The following is a 23266-nucleotide window of genomic DNA, read 5'->3' as shown; positions in this document are numbered from 1 at the left end:
CTCACATCACCAGTGACCCATACAAAATGCTGACACTCTGCTTACATTGAATAAGTATTTTCTCCAGTGATTAGTGACCAAATCTGAGACAATGTCCACTTCCTGTGAACTGGTGGGAGACTAGACTTCGGTTTATTCCCACATCTCTAGGTCAAGAAAAATATCTCACATCTAGCCCCCAGGGCCTGAAATATAGCAGAGATCACCTCCCAAACTCTCATTATTTAATATTCTCTGAGAGGCTGTTTATATCTGTTATATATCTGCTCCGAGATTCAAAGATGTCTGCAAAAAGAATGGGTGTCAGCTATGACATGACACGTTGACTTTGACATTTTTTGGGGGGTTATTGAACTACAGTAAGTGAAGTGGAATTACAACCGGTAACGGTATTGCGGTAACAGAATATTATCATGGGTTCCTGATCTGTACTATACATAAATACATAATTATAGATATACTGTAAATGTCATTCTTTTCATGGGGATGTATCCTAAATAGGTACACAAAGGTAAAAATATGCAATATCCTCCTTTGCATATTTGGTTATTATTCTACACACTGGCTATTATTTTAATAAGCTCTGCCCCCAAACAAGACCAAATTTGGTTGGTCAGGACCAGACCCAATCTGAACCAATCATAGATACCGATGTTTCACAAGTTTGGACATCAAAGTACAGCACAGTAGAGCTCAGTATAGTACAGTAGAGGTCAGTATAGTACAGTAGAGTATAGAACAGTACAGTAGAGCTCAGTATAATACAGTAGAGTATAGTACAGTACTGTTCAGTATAGTACAGTAGAGCTTAGTATAGTGCAGTAGAGTATAGTACAGTACAGCTCAGTATAGTACAGTAGAGTATAGTACAGTACAGTAGAACTCAGTATAGTACAGTAGAGTATAGTACAGTACAGTAGAGCTCAGTATAGTACAGCAGAGTATAGTACAGTACAGTAGAGCTCAGTATAGTACAGTAGAGTATAGTACAGTACAGCACAATAGAGTATAGTACAGTACAGTGCAGCACAGTAGAGTACAGTACAGCACAGTAGAGCTCAGTATAGTACAGTAGAGTATAGTACAGTTCAGTATAGTACAGTAGAATATAGTACAGTACAGTAGAGCTCAGTATAGTACAGCAGAGTATAGTACAGTACAGTTGAGTATAGTACAGTAGAGTAAGTAGTACAGCTCAGTATAGTACAGTAGAGTATAGTACAGTACAGTAGAGCTCAGTATAGTATAGTAGAGTACAGTACAGTAGAGTATAGTACATTACAGCTCAGTATAGTACAGTAGAGTATAGTACAGCTCAGTATAGTACAGTAGAGTATAGTACAGTACAATAGAGGATAGTACAGTACAGTACAGCACAATAGAGTATAGTACAGTACAGCACAGTAGAGTACAGTATAGTACAGTACAGCTCAGTATAGTACGGTAGAATATAGTCCAGTACAGTTCAGTATAGTACAGTAGAGTATAGTACAGTACAGCTCAGTATAGTACAGTAGAGTATAGTACAGTAGAGCTCAGTATAGTACAGTAGAGTATAGTACAGTAGAGCTCAGTATAGTACAGTAGAATATAGTACAGTACAGTAGAGCTCAGTATAGTACAGTAGAGTATAGTACAGTACAGCACAATAGAGTATAGTACAGTACAGTGCAGCACAGTAGAGTACAGTACAGCACAGTAGAGCTCAGTATAGTACAGTAGAGTATAGTACAGTTCAGTATAGTACAGTAGAATATAGTACAGTACAGTAGAGCTCAGTATAGTACAGCAGAGTATAGTACAGTACAGTTGAGTATAGTACAGTAGAGTATAGTACAGCTCAGTATAGTACAGTAGAATATAGTACAGTACAGTAGAGCTCAGTATAGTACAGTAGAGTATAGTACAGTACAATAGAGGATAGTACAGTACAGCATAGTAGAGTATAGTTCAGTACAGTAGCATATAGTAGAGCACAGATCACTACAACACAATACATTATAGTGTACTCAACTCTAGTGTGCTCTACTGTGTACTGAATTATATTGAACTGTACTGTCCAAACTTGTGAACCCAACTGTGGTGTGTGACTACTATGATTTCCCATTGTAGCCAATTAGATTTTTCAGAAATTCCGTTACCGATTTGGTCATTTCAAAGCACTAGGCAATGTTTATTAAACTTACAGAAGGCTTCAAAACTACATCTAAGTGTTGATATCAGTTGGCAGGGGTCTTTACTTCAACATTAATGTGCTTTGATGTATTTCTAGTACCTTGTAAGACTTTTTCTGCTAGATGTTGTCTAAGACCCCTTTTCCATCTGCTTGACCAGAAATCAAAGCCTTTGCTCATGCCTAATTTGTAGGATGGAAAAGGCTTAAAATATATATATATATATATATATATATATATATATATATATATATATATATATATATATATGCCTTCATTTCTCAAACATATAGACTCTTAGCTTTCATTTGACGCCCAATTTGACATGCTCCTATGACCTTCACATGTTGGTGCTCGTGGGTCCTTTTACATGGAAATAACTCTAGTACCAACGGGTTAAACAGAAAGAACTCCTCCAGAGACAACAGGTAACCATCTATACCATGGAGACGAGACACACTGCAATCAGAGACCTTTCACACTCCCAGGGATCGATCAGCAGCTAGTCAGGACGGCCTGATGACCTTTCACACTCCCAGGGATCGATCAGCAGCTAGTCAGGACGGCCTGATGACCTTTCACACTCCCAGGGATCGATCAGCAGCTAGTCAGGACGGCCTGATGACCTTTCACACTCCCAGGGATCGATCAGCAGCTAGTCAGGACGGCCTGATGACCTTTCTCACTCCCAGGGATCGATCAGCAGCTAGTCAGGACGGCCTGATGACCTTTCTCACTCCCAGGGATCGATCAGCAGCTAGTCAGGACGGCCTGATGACCTTTCTCACTCCCAGGGATCGATCAGCAGCTAGTCAGGACGGCCTGATGACCTTTCTCACTCCCAGGGATCGATCAGCAGCTAGTCAGGACGGCCTGATGACCTTTCACACTCCCAGGGATCGATCAGCAGCTAGTCAGGACGGCCTGATGACCTTTCACACTCCCAGGGATCGATCAGCAGCTAGTCAGGACGGCCTGATGACCTTTCACACTCCCAGGGATCGATCAGCAGCTAGTCAGGACGGCCTGATGACCTTTCTCACTCCCAGGGATCGATCAGCAGCTAGTCAGGACGGCCTGATGACCATAATGCTGTGCAGTGTCCAGACCATTATCTGACACAGTGACAGTCAGGCTTCGGTATTAGAGCACGTCGTTCCACACATAACCATGCCTGCTGTGATCAATACACAACTAAAAGAACAGGTAATATGATATTGATGTGCTCCAGATGATAAGGGGATAAGGAGAAGGGTTGGTGTGTGTGTGTGTTTAACTTAATGTGTCTTTTAACAATGTAAATGTATCTTCACACAGGATGACATTCCAATGCATTTCTAACTGCTACTTGCTCAGTTTCATCTTGCCTGAGTTGATCAAGCTGACGTATTGGTGTGTTCAGACTAATGGAAATCAATGAGACAGACAGCGTGCTGTTAATAAGAGCATTGCACTTCCACTTACTCAAGCTAAACCAGACTGAACAGTAGCCACATCTGAGTAATGGGGATAGCTCATCAGGATTGCTGAATACAGTCACTACAATGCATATGATGGAAGTCAACAATCACAGTACATGACTCACAATAGATTCTCTACTGTGGACCTTCACTACAATAGATTTTAATGTAATTACAAGCCTGGTGAGGAGTTATTACATTTCATAACATGACATCTAATAACATGACAATAACATGAGCAACATATGTTTGCCTTATTTGGAAAGGAAACTAAAAGTTGTCTAAAGCAGAAAGAGACTGGCCATTCAGCCAGGGTGGCATTAAGCCCAATTTGGAGACCAAATATAATGTGACACTCAGCGAGACATAGACTACATTTAGGAACTTATTATAACGTGACACAGACAATCTATGAGGGAGAGTGGAGCCAGGGCCCCTCCCTACCATGCTATAGGTCTAACCTGTCACCTCACAGAATGGATGCTGATTTAACGACAGAGATGTCACTCCCTGTAGGGGCAGGGGTAAGGCTTCTCTGCCCACCCACTAAGAGCCTCATTTTCACTGGCACAGTGAGTAGGGGTTGTGTGTGGGTAGGGGCTGAATGAAAGACAGAGATGTCACTCCCTCTAGGGGCAGGGGTAAGGCTTCGCTGCCCACCCACTAAGACGGTTTCTCTGGCACCGCTTAGCTCTTACACTATCTATATTCTGAAGAGCCTGCCTAGGGTCTGTGTCTGTGATGTCTGTAGGCTTGCTGTGTGTTCTCCTCCGTAACCACTGTATCAATCCCAAGGGCCTGGTCGGTAATTACTGGAAGCCTCACCAGTCAAATTCCTGCACTCTGTCATCTCTCCAATCCCTGGAATGGCTTTTGGCCACACTTCTGCGCTACATGACGGGATAAGTCCATAATTTGTTCCATGCTTTTTTATTAAAACCCAAGCCACATTGGTATTAATGCTTCATGAAGGGTTGCCTATAACAGAATGTGATCGCTACCATATGGGGCATAACGACCAGTCCCAGCATACCGTCCAGCAGATGAACTGGAAGAGACAGTTGAGACCGACCCTTTCCTTCTAATAGCAGAGTTTGATTTGAAAGAAGCCAATGTGTCATTGAAAAGGGAAAATTAGTAAGACATTTAGTTCTTGGAGGATGGACATGTTGATGCTACTACAGGTTTCCATATTTTAACATCATTTTCACAACCTCACCAATAAGAGACTCACAGATGCCCTCTCGATATTATTTCAATTTTAACAGACACTGATACGGTCCACCTTTAATGAGCCACCTGGATGGATAACCTGAGGTGATGTCCTCGGGGCAGGAGATGAATGATGTTTGGGCTGGTGTGATACATCAACATGAGCTACAGTGAAACTCAATGACTCCCCTAACCAACTCCCTGAGGAGCTACTGGGGGTGACAGGCAGAGGAGATCTACAGTAAATGCTGAGAAAAACCCTCCATAGCGTTGCTCAAGTGAATGACGGATTATGCTAGAAATACTGAATATCGATAGGTTAAGGGATCGTCATAGCATTATGTATTTAACCCTTTGTCAGCATCAACACGGTGTTTTGGTCCAGGTACCACCTCACTTGCATCTATGCTTGCCTCAGCTTAGTGGCTCTATAGCTAAGCACCATTTTTCTTATGCAACTTAATGCACTGAAAACACAAATATAATTGGTGATTAATGTTAAAAAATAATATTTTCAAACATGTTACATACTTAAGCTACCATATCAAATCTGCTCATAAACAGTGTAATAATTCCACATCCTGTTATTGAATGACATTATTGTAAATACACTAACTCACCTTGCCCCATTTCATTCCCTCCTTCTTGTGTTCCAGAACTAAATGGACTCATTGTTCAGCAGAACACAAGCAGCAGAGAGAAATGAAAGCTTCTGTTTCATATGTTCTCCCAAATATAATTGAACAAATGTGTGTTCCCTCATATTTGGAACTTCAAAGGCTTGTTTTATTGAGAAAATGAAAAACTGTGGGGTCAAACTCGGAGAGAGATGTTTCTGTCTGTCAAAGCCGATCTGTGAAGAACAAACCTACACATTCTTTGTTCGGATTCTGAATGCATCTCAGATAGAAACAGGCTAGACCTTTGATGTTCCTGAAATACTGCACTGGTCTTTCCACAGTAAAGATGACAAATGGAAAGAAAGCTCTCTGGGCAATGTCATACTAACAGACAGTCACTGCATTTCAAGCTGGAGTTTTATTTTGAGTGGATAAAAAGTGAGAATTGAGTAAAGTTGATGCCGTTTATACAGGTATAATACAATGCATCATGCAAGCAAGCACACACAGGCATGCTTGCTAACACACACGCTCACATGGTCACAAGCACACACGCTCATCTGCTCGCGCGCACATACACATACACACAAACACACACACACACTGAAACCTATAATTAGACCTGCTAAAGTCTCAGCATTGATGTGCTGACTGCTGACATCATGCAGTGTAATGTAACTGCTCTCTCTCTCCACACTGGTTTTCATCAGCACCTTATTAAGACTATTTCAGACCTCAGCCAGAGTAATACCAGGTCTATTGGACCTGATGGACAACAGACAGAGAGCATTGTTCTACTAAAGCTCCCAGCTGGACTAGGCCTAAAGAACAGCAGTTGGGACAGGTGGTAGGAATATTCGAGAGAAGTGCACACATAGTAGCCTACCTCTACAGTACTTTAAACTTGATCCACTTTGGAAACACACACCCATACATGCACCACCATGCTCCTTGGCCAATGCTTGTAAAATGCTATATTTTCTGGTTGTTACGTTTTGTCATCATTCGTTCATTAGGCTATGCATTCGGCAAATGTATGTTTTTCTCATATAAAAAAACTATTATGATTGCTTCGATTTGATCTCTTCAGCATCACTGTATTAGCATTTTGCACAACTGATTTGACTCTTGACAATAGTTCCATTGTTGGTATGTGGATTCTAACTCTTTGTTCCACCTGTAACCCAACACCTGAGAATGTTAAGAAGTCCTGCTCTCCCTCCAGTTTCCAAATGGCACATAAGTGTAAAACAACTTTGTTTCTCTCTCCTCTGTTTGGGAATACGGAGTGACAGATAACGGTATTACTCATATAACAAGATAAAAACTGCCTTAAACAATTATTCAAAAATCAAGTGATATAATACAGTATCAGATTATACTTACCGTAAAATCCTTTCACTTGAGGGTCGGGTGAGAACAACTCTGATAATAGTGTTACCATAGAGAGTGTTACAGTCCCAGTGACAACATGGACCTGGCTTTGGGCGAGTCAGGTGTAACATGGCTGCCCTCTAGACAACTGAAATACATAAACTGGTTTGATTAATAGTTCAGGAGGGTCAAGGGTCAGGGGTCAGCAGACCCCTCGGCCCTCCCTGGTGTGGACTCATGGAAGCCGACCCTCGGACGAAGGGCCGGCCAATCAGAGCAGCCCATCAGTGACTCTGTTTGGAAACTTGTGCCTTTCCTGCTCCACTCAGAATGAGTAATGAAAGCAAATGTCACAAGTGGCATTCCAAAACATCCAATAGGTGAAAAATGCGATTTCTAAATTAACACAAATGATCAATTGTAGGGGCTAGTATACATGGGTCGAGTAAACATTGATTTTCCATTATGTTGAATATCAAATCCAAGTAAATTAGCATACTGTATTCATTATGAATAAACCATGCAATCAAAAAAGTAGATTTCACATGATACATTTTTGGTGCGATCAATGGAATCACAAACCCTGTTAGGAAATGCCTGATGAAATTTGAATTTGTAATGTGATAATTGAATAGGCCTACCTAAATGACAAATCCGTGCTTTACTCTCGAATGTCAGCCTACACACCTTTGTATGGAATTTTAACGTTGATCATTACTTTAAAGTTGTCAAAGAATAACTATATTTACCATTTATAACATTCAGTGTAAGGCTGCTAGAAACACAAAACATAGTTCAACCTATGAAAACCAACACCAGTCAGGATCTGATCCAAAAACACAACACACAGCGATAACCTGAATGCGGTTTCCAGTTCCACCTTTTGATAACCATTCAGCTGTGTAACACACTGTATCGTGTTCCAGCTCCGGCTTAGTGTATCAAAGCAGCTCCCAGCATCTGGTGAAGGGTGGAGCTGTCATAGCTGTCTCATCAAATACACACGCCAACGACTGACAGGCAGGTTGGATCATTTTAGGTCTCAGAATAGGGACAATACCGTAGCCTGAGGCACTGCGGCTATCCCCTCTTTGTAATGGAAACATCTAGAACGTCAACGCTACGGAACAGAACAGACAGGCCATGCCAAATAAGGCTTTGATATTCTACTTGTAGAATGCACCTGTGCATCATTGGCTGTTCGTCATTGTTCCTGCCGGTTTTATGTGTTTGCACAGCTGCCTGACTTGACTGTTCTTTGGAAGGTGTATTGAACGTTGTTGTATCTGAAAGGTAAAGGTTAAGTCTAGCCAAAATATTAGGGTGGATAGATCTACGGCATAAAAGTTAGAGTAAAATCTCAAACTGAGTGAATCAAAGGTGGAGAGGCATAGCCTTTACATATTTTGTTTGCCCATAGTCCATACAGATTTGAGTGCTTGTAAATCACACCTCTTTGTCTTTACAAGCAAAAGACAGGTCAGTGATTAAGATACAGTATATTTACCTTGTAAAAAATATGCTTTGGATAGGTCTTCATTGGCCTCCTCTATGACAGTGTAATGTAATGTTGAGCTATTACTGAGTACAGTGTACTAGTGTATTTACTACTGAGGTAGCCTAAAGTCTACATGTGGAAAGGGGCTGGTTTACATCATGACAGTTCATTAAAGGTCATGACTCAAGAGGGTCTGGAAGTAACAGGCTACTGCCGTAGACCTATTGTCCATGTCTAGGACCAGGTCAGTAAATCGTCAATAGCAGAGGGAATTTAATCATCCTCAACCACAAGTCATAAAACCTCCCAATGACAGGTGAGAAATCCTCAGATGCTGTTGATAAATATTGATCTATTTTTTTTATTATTGCCAAGACAGGGGGGAGGTGGAGAAGAACAATACAGGAAGGTGTGTGCCAGGAACAGTCATCATATTGGCCCTGCAATAAAAAAAGCAGATGATGTAGAATTGAAAAAGCTTTGCAACACGAGGCTCTCTCAATGCAGATCAGACAAGAATATCAGCATAGACCATACAGAATTATGCACCCCACCAGAATTATGCACTAGAGCCCCCCACCCCCCACAAAAAAAAAATATATACATATGTTTTATTGTCACATACACACCGGATAGCTGTTTTACGGGGTCAGCCATTGTAATAAGGGGCCTGGAGCAAATTAGAGTTAAGAGCCTTGCTCAAGGGTACATCAACATATTTTTCACGTGTCGGCTCGGTATTCGAACCAGTGCCCTTTTTGTTACTGTCTCAACGCTCTTACCGTTAGGCTGCCTGTCTTAACGAACAAGGGGAAATCCAAAACGATGCTCTCTCAATGCAGATGAGACAAGAATATTAGCCTCTTAGACCATACAGTATTATTCACCCCCCGCCACCAAAACGGCCACTTTAACCGTAAACAGCGCTGCAAAAACAACAAGGCTACTGTATCATTTCAAACTGCTTCTAGTCTATCATCCATCCACAAGGGCCGCGTGCGGTGGACGGGTGAACCACAGCATCGCGGGCTTCCCCCCCCGCGGAATTCACTGAACTAACTCCTGAGGCAAACGGAACCAGGTAATCTCAATGGCTTTTCTAACAAATACTAACAGTAGGCCCCACTTGCTTTGTATCTATTACCGGCATTTTATTTGACATCGTTTGTTATTCTGACCTTAGAGAAAATAGTTTTGCCTTACCTGGATTTTAGTTAGCAAGGTGGGTCGTGGCAGATAGTCTGGCAGGAAGCAGAGGGTCGCCAGAGTAGTTAGCTAGCTAGCCCAAAAAAGTAACGTTGCCAATGTTTATTGTTCCACTAAAAGAGTACCTCTTGCGTCTGGTGATATTTTTATTAGAAATTGTGCACCAATATTGAATTTTAAAAGCCTGTTATATAAATTGAAATGCCATTTAAAATAGACCACATGTACAATTCAATCAATTAGATTTTTAATATGAATAAATGCTTGCTAAAATGCCCAAATTCAGCATTTTGACATGCCTTCTGTCAACCATGTCTCTTCTAGGAAGATTTTAACCTATTTAATCCTAACATTTCTCCCAAATTACACCATCATTTTAAAACCCTCGTTATTTTGTTGCTTTGACAAAGTCATTTCTGAAGATTATTATTTATTTAATGTAATTAGTGATTCATTTACGTCAGTCCCTCATTTTAAGGTCAACTCTGTTTCATGAACTGAACTCTCTCATGAAACTAGTACTTTTAAAGTATTTTTTTTAAATAAACATTGAACATCTAATAGTTAAATCATAGAGTAAAAGCAGGTGTGCTGGTTCTATTCTATGTCAAATTTTGGGTGTTTTGTGGTGGAAAACTGAGCGGGTTGAGCATAACAGTCAACCCTGTTACCCATAGATAGGCTAGAAATGTTCTAACAATTATAATTTTTTAAGCTTGCATTCAATTGTCACTCCCTGTTGCACACAACATGAGTCCATTCTCCCTGTCACAAGGGGATTCATGGCTGATCTAAAAAATAAATTGACTATCCTGTTACGGTCAACCCTGTTATGATCAATCCTGTTATGATCAACCCTGTTACGGTCAACCGTGTTATGGTCAACCGTGTTACTTTATTTGGCACTTACTGTAGTTTTACTATTTTTGTATTTATCCTCTTGAGATGGGAAAACATGTTTTTTATGAAGTTGAACATTTTCTCTTTATGACAATGTTAAAATTAGGTCAAATCAAAAGTTTGTTTTGCCCAAGTTACACTTCTCAAAAGGCAGTGAATTGCTGGAACGACCCATTTACTAACTCACACAGGTAGAATATCTGACACGTGTGTTTTCTATTCATTTTATTTCAGCAACTTAGACCTTAGAACTAGATAAACATTTGGAAAATGGCATACAGCAGGCAAGCTAAGGACTTTGTTGCCATTTCTGATTTACATCCAAATACAACACATCCGGTGAGTCATGTGATATGATACAATTGTTACAGTAACCAAACTTCTGGGTGGATACACCGTCTTGAAAAAAATGTTTCAACCAATTTGATATCTTGAAGTGAAATAAACTGTCAAGACTACAACAATCATTTTGAATCGTGACTGTTGTATTGATTAGCCTAAATTGGTTTGAAGCGTACAAAATGTTGAAATATCTATTCTGTTTTTCAGAGAGTGGCTGGAGTCATCATTGGAAAAACTGATGTCAAAAGCTTTCCAGACAGGAAAAGTTGAGGATTCAATTTCATTATATTTCCCCCATCATTTAATATTGGTGCATACTGGCATCAAATAGTCTAAATACAACTTCCAAGTATTCATGTAGTATCACTGGTATCAAATTCAGTGATAGCCTGCTGTCCACTGAGGCCTCCTGCCTCTGTCCTCCCAAAACATAGACTTATCCCCAAGGCATGCCTATGCTGTAGCCTACTGTGCTCAAGTTTATGGCTTGCTCACTAGAACGCTCTACTGGCAGGTTTCTGAACTGAACTCTGTCATTTCAGGTATTGGTTTTGACAGATTCACTTTCGGCTTCACAATCAAGGACTCGCCAGACTATTTCATTAATGTATCCTCGTGGGGCAACGATGGATACATCAATGGGCTCTCTAACAGCTTCCGCATAGGAGACTGTGGTAAGATTATGCATTCAATTCAATTCTATGAAGATATAAAATAATACATCATGTAGAAACAATGTGTCCGTCTTTTTGATAATTACAGTATTTTACCCCCTTCAGTTATTATAGAAAATCCTTTAGTTGCTACCAAAGATCCTGAGAAAGAGGATAGATTCTGCCCCTCAACTCCCAGGTACGGTGTACTGAGTGGTTAGTTCTCTTTTTAAACATGACTATGCTCTAGTAATAAAAGTAACAAAACCAATTTCTCTGTTTCAGCTTCTACAGGTTGCTGGTGAGTGAAGCTCACTCCCAGCTATCAATATGCTCTGACATAGAGACGATGAACAGGCTGCTGCCTCTGCTCCACCTGCCTGTGAAGGACTCCAGGGACTTCTACTCTCTGGGAGACATCGTGGCCAACGGACAGAGCCTGGACAGGACCGTCATTAACATACTCGCCGCTGTTCGGTCGGTAAGATCTGAGAGTGCATAGAGTAAAGTAGGTCATGAGGAGGGTAAAATCCGGTACTAGTGTGACTTTGGACTATCATTATATAGTTGTATCTATTAATATAAGAGCCACAAACTAGGTCCTATTTTCACATGTCCAGTGGTATAAGTACCATATGTATTGGAAAAGCTAAAAGCGTTTCCAAACCACTATTTCTGCCCTCCAGATTGCAGAGCCAAAGTTTTTCACCACGGCGGACGGACGCAAAGGGCAGAGGCTAGAAGTGAAGCTCTTTGATGATTCTGTCACCTCTTTTCCCTTAGTATGGTAGGAATTGTACCACTGTACCCCACATGTCTTCAATATCCCCATCCTCTCCCCTGAGTAAACATAACCTCTGTATCACACAGCTGGGACAGAGAGGCCATTCAGCTAGTTCAGACTCTGATACCAAGAGAAACAGGTTGGTATACAATGGGCTCTAATTCTTTGTGAAATGTGAGATTTTGTGTTTGTTTTAAAATGTCATTGACTGAATAAGACTTTTCTGTGTACTTTAAGTGCTCTTTATCTCGGATGCCAGGACTGGTTTTGACAGCTTCCGGAACTGCATGACAGCTACAGTCAATTCTAAAACCATAATCACTGTCAACCCGGGTAAGGATATCACTTTATTTGGATTGATCACATCTGTTTACAACACAGTCTCCTTTTATGCATTGAGACACAGTAGACAATTGTTTTTCAAATAGAATATCTTAATTTTCACATTATTAATACAGTACCTTATGCTGTAATTAATGTGATTCTGTTTTGAGATACATAAGATACAAAGGAAGCCAGCCTTCTGTTCAGCTATGCCAAAGAGGTTTCTGAGTCTGGTGTGTTGGATGAGGATGACAGGCCTGGAGATGTGCCTGGTAGGTGACAACCATGACTGCAGTATTATCATACAATTGAGACTTTGCACATTTAAAAAATTGCTTTTTTATTTAACTAGGCAAGTCAGTTAACAACAAAGTCTTATTTAGAATGATGGCCTACCCCGGCCAAACCTGGACCTATTGTGCACTGCCTTATGGGACTCCCAATCACGGCCGGATGTGATACAGCCTGGAATCGAACCAGGGACTGTAGAGACGCCTCTTGCACTGAGATGTGGTGCCTTAGACCGCTGTGCCCTAATGAGTTAGGCCAGCGAGGAAGAGGCAAAGCAAGAAGGTTTATTCCACCCAAAATCTAATGAAAATAAGACCATGAAGTGAGGAATTTTCAATGAAAGAATGTCAAATTTGCTCAACAAAAAATGGAATTGCTAATTTGCTACGTAAGGTTTATTTGATCTAATAGAAGTTTGGTAATGGTTAGGTTGGTACGAATGCACACTGATATAGGTGGACGCACGTGGAATTTCGGCAACTTCTGAAAAAACTACTTTATATCGGAGTGTTGCCTGTTGTTCACATGCGTATCTGCCCTCTCATTGGCTAGAATGGCCCCACCTGATCTCACTTCCTACCACCTGCCTTCCATCTTTGAGGACATGTGCTTCCATTGTTAGAGCGGTAGGGTTGCAAAATTCCAGGAACGTCCAATAAATGTCCTGGTTTTCCCAAAATCCTGGTTGGATCATTCCCAGATATCAGGAGGGAATAAGCAGGAGAGCCGGTATCCTCCAACCAGGATTTCTGGAAAACCATGGAATTTATTGAAAGTTCCCCGGATTTTGCATATAGAGCAGTCACTCGACTATCATGTCAATATAATTATAATTATTATTATTATAACTATTTCAACAAGGAACACAGACTGAGACCAAGGTCTCTTTTACAGCTGGGCCCTGCGTATACATGTTTACACATACAATTTAGGTACAATGATTAAGAAACTACACAAGACAAACAATGCGATCACAGATAACACAAAAAAATACAGCAACAGATTACATTTACACATAGGTTATTCCCCTAACAGCACAAGAACTTGCATTACCCGAAACAGTTACAAGCAATACAAAATTAAAATCCTCCAATAAATATTTAAAATGGGCAAGGGGGACAAGAGTCTCAATAATAGATCATCTTTGGTTAGTCCTACATGTATGATTCTCTGTTATTGACGCCACTGTTCTCCTCTCTCCAGTGGATTCTATCAGTGATGTGTACACAGTGAGCCAGCTCAAACTCAAAGCCCAGGAGAACCCGGAGGTGTTCTGTGGAATCACCTACAGCTTCATCTCCAAACTAGATCTAGACACCTCTGTCTCCAAAGTCATCAGAAGCAGGTGGTAAGTTTAAACAGTGGATATACTTCGACACATGATTATTGAATTCATCATTTCTCAGCAAATCCCACATTTTCTGACTACACATTTCATCTCATTGAAACTTAACTACATTAGCACCCTTTCTTTTTCCTGATTTACATATTGGTGCTGGTCTCCTCCCTGCTCAGTTCCAAGTGCAGGTACCAGGTGAATGAGGAGATTCAGAGCTGCTCCAACACAGCCTGCCCTGGGGGAGACCAGCCTCTGACTGTGACCACAGGGTTTGATCTTCTGGTGGATGTGACAGACCACACAGGAACCCTGCAGTCCTGCTCCCTGAACGGCACTGTCGCAGAGAAGACTCTGGGGTGCAATGTGAGTGGGAATACAATATATAATAAGTGGGCTTATCCTGGATTTGTGCAACTGCCCTAATGTGCAACCATGGTTGACAGCTCTGCCCTCTTTTGTTGCAGCCCGAGGAGTTTGTGAGTTTAACAGAGGATGAGCGAACGGCGATGAAATGGAAGATTCTCTTAGAGAGATGCAAAGTATATATCAAGGTGTGTAAAATCCATATGTCATTGGTACTGACTAGCTTTGAAAAAGTTTTGAATGAACCTGTCAGTGGCAGCCTTGTCAAGTATTTTTCTCAGAATTTTGAGCTGAGGAACATAAAAAAATGTAATTGTACTGTATCTTTCAGATCACTCCCTCTCCCAAAAGCAGAAGTGGAATGAGAGGCAATGTCCTGCAGTGTTCTCTCGCTGATCCAGGAGAAGTGAAGCAGAACATGTCTGCCCTGCAGTAATCTCGTTCACTAGTTGTGTGGTTGGGTCCAAGTGTGGCGAGTCCTTCAGTAGCTTTCTCATATTAGGTGAATAATGGTTGAGATGCACTTTTGACATGGCTTGTGGGTTCTAGGCCTAGATAGAATGTACACATTTTTCATATTTATTTCCCTTTATTTATTTGGTATTGTATATGTGCTGTAATGTACTGTATTTATGTGTATAGTGATATATATATATATATATATATATATATATATATATATATATATATATATATATATATATATATATATATAGTATAAAAATATATAGTATAAAAATATTTTTGAAACCATTGCATTATTCTCTAATGAGCTTGGAGGCCTATCCAGTTTACTGTGCAGATACAGTTGAAGTCGGAAGTTTACATACACTTAGGTTAGTCATTAAAACTCGTTTTTCAACCACAACACAAATTTCTTGTTAACAAACTATAGTTTTGGCAAGTCGGTTAGGACATCTACTTTGTGCATGACACAAGTAATTTTTCCAACAATTGTTTACAGACAGATTATTTCACTTATAATTCACTGTATCACAATTCCAGTGGGTCAGAAGTTTACATACACTAAGTGCCTTTAAACAGCTTGGAAAATTCCAGAAAATTATGTCATGGCTTTAGAAGCTTCTGATAGGCTAATTGACATAATTTGAGTCAATTGGAGGTGTACCTGTGGATGTATTTCAAGGCTTACCTTCAAACTCAGTGTCTCTTTGCTTGACATCATGGGAAAATCGAAAGAAATCAGCCAAGACCCCAGAAAAACAATTGTAGACCTTCACAAGTCTGGTTCATCCTTGGGAGCAATTTCCAAACGCCTGAAGGTACCACGTTCATCTGTACAAACAATAGTACGCAAGTATAAACACCATGGACCACGCAGCCGTCATACCGCTCAGGAAGGAGACGCGTTCTGTCTCCTAGAGATGAATGTACTTTGGTGCGAAAAGTGCCATTCAATCCCAGAAAAACAGTAAAGGACCTTGTGAAGATGCTGGAGGAAACAGGTACAAAAGTATATCCACAGTAAAACGAGTCCTATATCGGCATAACCTGAAAGGCCGCTCAGCAAGGAAGAAGCCACTGCTCCAAAACCGCCATAAAAAAGCCATACTACGGTTTGCAACTGCATATGGGGACAAAGATTGTCCTTTTTGGAGAAATGATGAAACAAAAATAGAACTGTTTGGCCGTAATGACCATCGTTATGTTTGGTGGAAAAAGGGGGAGGCTTGCAAGCCGAAGAACACCATCCCATCTGTGAAGCACGGGGGTGGCAGCATCATGTTGTGGGGGTGCTTTGCTGCAGGCATGACTGGTGCACTTCACAAAATAGATGGCATCATGAGGATGTAAAATATGTGGATATATTGAAGAAACATTTCAAGACATCAGTCAAGAAGTTAAAGCTTGGTCGCAAATGGGTCTTCCAAATGGACAATGACCCCAAGCATACTTCCAAAGTTGTGGCAAAATGGGTTTAGGACAACAAAGTCAAGGTATTGGAGTGGCCATCACAAAGCCCTGACCTCAATCCTATAGAAAATTTGTGGGCAGAATTGAAAAAGTGTGTGCGAGCAAGGAGGCCTACAAACCTGACTCAGTTATACCAGCTCTGTCAGGACGAATGGGCCATAATTCACCCAACTTGTTGTGGGAAACTTTTGGAAGGCTACCCGAAACGTTTGACCCAAGTTAAACAATTTAAAAGCAATGCTACCAAATACTAATTGAGTGCATGTAAACTTCTGACCCACTGGGAAAGTGATGAAAGAAATGAAAGGTGAAATTAATCATTCTCTACTATTATTCTGACATTTCACATTCTTAAAATAAAGTGGTGATCCTAACTGACCTAAGACAGGTAATTTTTACTAGGATTAAATGTCTGGAATTGTGACAAACTGAGTTTAAATGTATTTGGCTAAGGTGTATGTAAACTTCCGACTTCAACTGTATATACGAAATAACAATGAGACAAGATTCTGGAACAGTCATGTTTGATGTGAAGCACATTTAAGTGACTAAAAAAGGTCATGAAGATGATTATACACTACTAATCTCTCTTGGACAGATGCACGTAACATAAAAGGTAGTAGCATTAACCGAGGATCTAACGCAATTATGCAAGATATTAGTTCTGCGTGTCCAAGATTAATACATTACAGTCAGTTGCCTATCAGACTAGCTCTTGCGAATCCAAGGGGCCATTCTGGCCTTGGGTTCCCACACCAAGCGTTGACAACGGTGCGACCAGTGTACGAAAGTCCTGACGCTCTGTCCACACATAAAAAATTTTGCTTGCGATACGGTTTTCAAACCTTTTGGAACATTACTTTCATATCAAAAATAAATATTTTTGGGGTGACAAGGCATCACTCTTCTTGTTTATGGAAGAGAGAGATCACCTGTTCTAATTAGATATCTAGCGTCCCCGAACACCTGTGTGTAACGGAAGATGGACGCCAGAAAAGTGTTGTAACTGAAAAATACTATTGGCTGCAACTGTGGTAAAACAGTGTACAGTAAGTGGATATTTTGCATTTGTGAAATTATTTTGATGTGATATGTAAGTAGCGGGCCTTATGTTTCTAGAACCGTGTCACGATTGAGAATCAAATCACGTTTAGATGGAGTATCCGGCTGTTTTGGCTGCCAGAGACAGTTTACCTCTTACTGAACAATCTCTTGTGGACAGATGCCCAAACACATGGTAGTAGCATCTGACAAAAGTTCCTGCCAACTACATTACAGATACATGCCAAATTGTAGAACGCCTGGATAGGTATTTAACATATCAGCTAACCAAATCATATGCTACAGCAATCTGATGCCCGACTGCACAGTCAATGACGTGACACTAAACCATTGGTTGATGCAATGCAACGCCTGCCCTTCTAGTCGGCATGAACGCAACCAACAAAAGGACACAGAGTTTTTAAACCCAGAGGCGCAACATCGTGAGACTTCCATGAAGGCTTGCAAACAGACCAAGCAGACCAGACCTGGCCGGGGTTTGAGAAGTCTGAGGTGAAAAAATATTCTGTAGTTGTTAATTTTCTCAAATTCTAAAGGCACAACCTAAATTCGAGCCAATGTCTTATGTATTTGAATATGTTATTACTCCAACCCCGTGAAAGTGACAAACTGACACGTTTTCATGTTCGTCAAATAACTTTATATCGAATGAGTGACTTTGATTTGACGGCCGCACATGCGCAGTTTTGGCGCGAGACGCCCGTTAAACCCGATGACATGTTTCTGGCACGAGTTTAGCTAGACAACGTCGCCATGAAATCGCCTACACGTGTGATCAGGGATTTCTACTGGAGAAGCAGTTTCTGCCTATCTTGATCCTGTACTGTATTGGATAAGGATATTGGACGTTAAATGAGTAGCTAGCTACAGGATGTGATGTCATTAATCAGAATGACGATGACGTCGTTATCAAGGTCCCATTTTTTCGTCTTTTGATTCAAATAATTTAATAACACTTTAATTGTTTGTTAATAAAAAATGAAATACATGCCCTACCCACCATGCAAGACAAGATTGTCAGTATTCAATGAATTATAAGGTCATATTTGCTACCAAAATTCTGATCTGAATTAATGTATGCACAGAACATTTTATATTGATAAAATAGACATGATTGTTAAAGGCATCAAATTGATGTAATACATTTTCAAAACACAAAGCCCATTGGTCAAAACTGCATAAGAGTTCATTTTTGGCCTCTGTGATTGGTGCATTGACACACACCCTCGATAAACCTCATGTCCCAGTACAGTCACCAGTCAGCCACAGATGAAAGGGGAAACCTTATAATAAGTAATCTTTGGTACGTAGCCTACAGTCCCACCCAAGCATAGAGAAACAAACATGGCTGATACAGAGACAGCCGAGGAATCTTCTTCAGGAATTTTGCAAGAAATGTTCACGTCCCCGTTGAATTTGAGTCTGCTTGGCCTCTGCATATTTATTTTACTCAGAATCTTCTGCGGAGACAAGCCTGCAGATATGGGCGAGGTTGAGGAACCTCTGCCTAAACTCAAGAACAGAGATTTCACTTTAGCGGAGCTGCAACCGTACGATGGGCTTCAAAATCGAAGAATTCTCATGGCTGTCAATTCAAAGGTGTTTGATGTAACCACAGGAAAGAAATTATACGGGCCAGGTAAAATAAGTTGTAGGCTATTTACATTTGTTATTTATGCTCAAAGGAATGGTTGGCGCAACTGTAGCCAAGTGGCTTGCCCAGTAAACTTAATACATACGTGTCTTACTTTGTGTCTATTGAGTATGTGTATAACTAGTACGACCATTGTAAAACGCCACACCCCCTTCTTCTTCATTAATCATTGCCCGCGATCGAATTTCACAACACGCGAGCTGTAGCCTCGAGAGACCGCTGGTGGGCGTAGTTCTTCCTGACGTCGTTATTCCGGGTAACCAGAAACGGAACAACAGAGCCCTCTGGCGGAGATGCGGCTACACACGCGGCAACTGGAGTGTTCAAGAGTTGGCATGTAACCTCTCACGGAGTTGATTAATCATGCCCTACGCTATTACGCAAGCCCTCCTGAGGAACACCCTCACTGAAAATATGTAGACGTTGCATATATTCTCAGTCTGTATAATAGGGTAAACTATTTATCTTATTGATGTTCCTCGCTTTTGAGGTGTGCCTCAGTTCTCTTCATGTCAATTCAGAACAAATAGCTTGAGGTTTAATGTTCAATTCAGCCAGACCAGATAGTTGCACAAAGTAAGGCTTGTTAAGGCCTATTGAAGAGCAATAATAGGCCTACTGGCTGACTCTCATTCCAAGAATTCAGGCTATCTTATCTTTCAGTCTCAACATCGAGAATAGAGGGCTTGTTGTTGGGCTATCTTTGAAGCCATCTGATCTTAGAATAGAGTAAGGTATGTCTGTTTGAGGGTGGAAGTTTAACTTTATTTTCACCAAATTTAAGAAACAGTGCATACTTGTTTCATTAAAGGGGCAATTTGCAATTGCTACCTCAATTTTTGGACTTTTAAATGCATTATATTAATCCATTGATTGAGATACAAGTTTGGTTCTTGAATAATATAACTGATAAATGCCTCGTGTGCTTAGTTGTACCCATCAGAACCCCAAATAGAAGCTTGTTTTACTTTGTCTACAAACATTGGAGTAAGTAAACATGGTTAAAACAGTTTATATAGTTTTAATATCATGGATGGTCAGTATTTGCATCCATAGCTCTGTCTATGAATTTGAGTGTGGTTACATTTCTCCAGCCTCATCCTTCTAATTTTTACCAAAACGGGCTGGGCGGGCTTATGCTTTTGTTTTCAATGGCTGATTGTCGCTTTAAATTGTAGTCATCAGCAAATGTATATACCTTGACAAATAGTTTGTCTATTCACAATCACATTTTAAATGAATCTCTTTCTCTGTGTGTGTTGTTCTCCAGTGGGTCCATATGGCTTGTTGGCTGGTAAAGATGCCTCCAGGGGCCTGGCCACTTTCTGTCTGGAGAAGGAGGCCCTGAAAGACACCCACGATGACCTCTCGGACCTCAATGCCATGCAACAGGAGAGCCTCAACGAATGGGAGACCCAGTTCACCCGTGAGTTAATGGACGAGTTGGTAGAAGTTGGTACAAAATACTTTAGATACTGTATTTTCAACTTCTACCTCAAGCGAAATGGACCTCTTGCGGTCAACATCACATGCACACACTCCACTCAACAGAATGTAGTGCAAACTGTTGATGCACCTCGTGGGGGTCCAGTCTGTTTCTGCTTCAGCCAACACCTCTTTGGTCTGTTGTTTTACTTGACTACGATAGAAGAGTTAGCTGTTTACATCGTAAACACTTCTTCGCATCAAATGAACACTTTCAATCAATTACATTGAGTAGTGCTGTGAATTGAAACCCAGACATGGGAGGCAGTCTTTGTAGGCTAAGGCTAGTGATTACAATGTCCTAGAGCTCAGCTGTGGTGTCGTGTGTAGCGATTGTCTCAGGAACTCAATGCTCTTTTCTACTTCTTCCTGCCTTTTACAGAAAAGTATGACTATGTTGGCAAACTTCTGAAACCTGGAGAGGAACCCTCTGAGTACACTGATGATGAGGAGGTCAAGGACAAAAATAAGGACTAGAACTCACAAGTGCACACAGGAAATTCAGATGCTTTAATTATTTTGGATAATGTGATGCATATTGGCTTGTGCTGCGGCCATTGAGCGAAATGCTTTCACCTGGATGGCTTTTGCATTATATCATTGTCATGGACCATCACCTCTTATGCTATGTTCATATGCCACAGACCTTAAGCCGCAATCAGCATTTGAAACAATAACAAAGCATTATCAAGCCATTGTTTAGGTAAAAAAAACTGGATGCAGCGACTGACCATCCATGATATAAAATTATAGTTTTAACTATGTTTTTAGGCTAAATAGGGTTTGTTTACATTTACTTTGTTTACACACATTGGAGTAAAACAAGCTTATATGTTGGGTTCTAATGGGGTACGACATTTTAACTATTGAACTAAACTCGTGAGGCATTTATAAGTTATATTCGTCAAAAATCAAGGGGTTAATATCATTCAATTATAAGTCCAAAAGTGGATGTAGCAACTGCAGATTGCCGCTTTAATTTACCAAAATGCACCAGGTTTTTATGTTCAGGTTACAATAACTTTTGAATACCATAGTGTCTTTGTAAAAGCAGTATACAGGTAGTATACACCTTTCTTGTATTTCTCTACATGTTTATTTTTTGTATATGGTGATGTTTTGTATGTGATCTTGCCGGATTGTTTCTATATTTTATTGTTCATTTAAAAAACAAACATCTTGGGCTACCTATCAAACAATCTTTTGTGTATAAAACCAGTAGATGACTGTAATACCACGGAGGGGAACCACCAGGCCACCTAATGATGGCTGCCGGTGTGGCCATGAGGTGGGGGTAAGATGGTGGACTGGAAAAAAATGAGAAAATTGGAACATGTTTTGAGTGAATATGGAGTGGTGGATCACACTGAACTTTTGGAAGCACTGCAGAAGCAAATTGAACGTGACCAGAGTGGAGATGAATTAACTGTGGTAGCAGGTGCGGTGAAGACTGCAGAGCTTGAGCCTCATCATGATGATAAAGATGATTCTAGCCCAGTGGGAATTAGATTTTTGGAGAGAATGGATCCTTGCCTTCTGGCAGATCCATATGTGGTGTCAGGTTGGGTGGAGAAGAGGTTTGGAAATGTTAGATCGGTGAAGGTGACTCGAAGTGGAATCGTTTTTATTTTTTGAGTTTCTGTCATCCAGAGGGAGTATGCACTCCGCATCACACGACTGAGGACAAGAACTGTGACTTGCTTTCCTCTCTGGAGCAGGGCGCTGCTGAAAGGAGTGATAACTGGAGTGCCGTTAAGTGTTGAGGAGGATCAAATGAAGTTAAAGATTCTCAGTGTCTGTGACGCCCGCCGTTTGGTGTGACGCAGACCCGGTGGAGAGGGGTGAAACTGAGAAGACACTGTCTGCACTACTGAGTTTTTATGCAGAGTTTTTACCAAATAAAGTCAAGTAATGATGTCCGTTGAGAACTTTTGTCCCAAACCCATTACAGTGTTTTAAGTGTCAAGCTTGTGGTCCGGTTGTAGGAGGGAGATTCCTAGATGTGAGAAGTGTGCAGGAGGACATGAGACAGGAATGTGTAATTTCTGTGGAAAAAGTTGTGTATAAACTGTAGGGGTAACCATGGTGCTGGAGATCAGAGGTGTCTGGTGAGAGAAAGGCAGGTTCAGGTTGCCAGGATCAGAGGAGTGCAGAAGGTGTTAAATACTGAGGCAGTGAAGAGAGTAGTAGAGGAAGATGGGTCCAAGGTGAGTAGGCCAATAGAAAGTGATAGGAATAACGTGCTTCTGTAAGGTTGCTTTTTTAGCGTTCATTGCCATTGCTGTCAACTTTACCGTAGGAATGGATCATAGATCACAGAGGATAGATGTTGTGGTGGCAGCTGCAGAGATGTACTTGGGTTTACGAGATTTTACTGAAGAAGAGTTCCAAGGTGTTTTGAACGATAGTGTCCTGTCCTTCCAGGCTGCTGGCCCTGTGTTGGATCAGCCAAAGTAGTGGAATAGTGGTGTAGGGTTAGTTGGTAGGACCATTTTTTTTCACAAAGTGTAATGAATTCATACTACAGAATAGTAGGCTGATGCACAGCCAATACAATAGGTGGCTGCATGCATCAATAACATTTGTTTGC

General features: G+C 40.8%; 2 protein-coding genes across 2 annotated transcripts; both read left to right on the top strand.

The window, feature by feature from the left end:
• Window positions 1-9114: 9114 nt before the first annotated feature.
• LOC106610039 (meiosis specific with OB-fold) lies at window positions 9115-15164 on the top strand. Its single transcript, XM_045694778.1, has 14 exons — window positions 9115-9419; window positions 10679-10783; window positions 10994-11051; window positions 11329-11460; window positions 11566-11638; window positions 11725-11920; window positions 12126-12226; window positions 12310-12362; window positions 12461-12556; window positions 12727-12819; window positions 14042-14186; window positions 14354-14540; window positions 14642-14728; window positions 14872-15164. The coding sequence occupies exons 2-14, from the start codon at window positions 10715-10717 to the stop codon at window positions 14974-14976; spliced, it is 1395 nt and encodes a 464-aa protein (XP_045550734.1). The 5' UTR covers window positions 9115-9419; window positions 10679-10714; the 3' UTR covers window positions 14977-15164.
• A 3669-nt stretch (window positions 15165-18833) lies between these two features.
• On the top strand, window positions 18834-22595 carry LOC106609735 (membrane-associated progesterone receptor component 1). The gene is made up of 3 exons (XM_014208712.2): window positions 18834-19176; window positions 20462-20617; window positions 21059-22595. The coding sequence occupies exons 1-3, from the start codon at window positions 18882-18884 to the stop codon at window positions 21151-21153; spliced, it is 546 nt and encodes a 181-aa protein (XP_014064187.1). The 5' UTR covers window positions 18834-18881; the 3' UTR covers window positions 21154-22595.
• Window positions 22596-23266: the final 671 nt, after the last annotated feature.

Source organism: Salmo salar, chromosome ssa01 (genome assembly GCF_905237065.1).
Source record: "Salmo salar chromosome ssa01, Ssal_v3.1, whole genome shotgun sequence".
Classification (NCBI taxonomy): domain Eukaryota; kingdom Metazoa; phylum Chordata; class Actinopteri; order Salmoniformes; family Salmonidae; genus Salmo; species Salmo salar.
Note: the sequence above shows the minus strand (reverse complement) of the source record. Positions and strands in the feature narration are given on the sequence as shown.

Bases quoted from the DNA above. Each gene is read 5' to 3' on its own strand.
- LOC106610039 (XM_045694778.1), top strand. From the start codon at position 10,715: ATGGCATACAGCAGGCAAGCTAAGGACTTTGTTGCCATTTCTGATTTA. The intron at 11,461-11,565 runs GTAAGATTATGC...TACCCCCTTCAG, and splicing joins CTTCCGCATAGGAGACTGTG to TTATTATAGAAAATCCTTTA. The intron at 12,227-12,309 runs GTAGGAATTGTA...TGTATCACACAG, and splicing joins ACCTCTTTTCCCTTAGTATG to CTGGGACAGAGAGGCCATTC.
- LOC106609735 (XM_014208712.2), top strand. From the start codon at position 18,882: ATGGCTGATACAGAGACAGCCGAGGAATCTTCTTCAGGAATTTTGCAA. The intron at 19,177-20,461 runs GTAAAATAAGTT...GTTGTTCTCCAG, and splicing joins AAAGAAATTATACGGGCCAG to TGGGTCCATATGGCTTGTTG. The intron at 20,618-21,058 runs GTGAGTTAATGG...TGCCTTTTACAG, and splicing joins ATGGGAGACCCAGTTCACCC to AAAAGTATGACTATGTTGGC.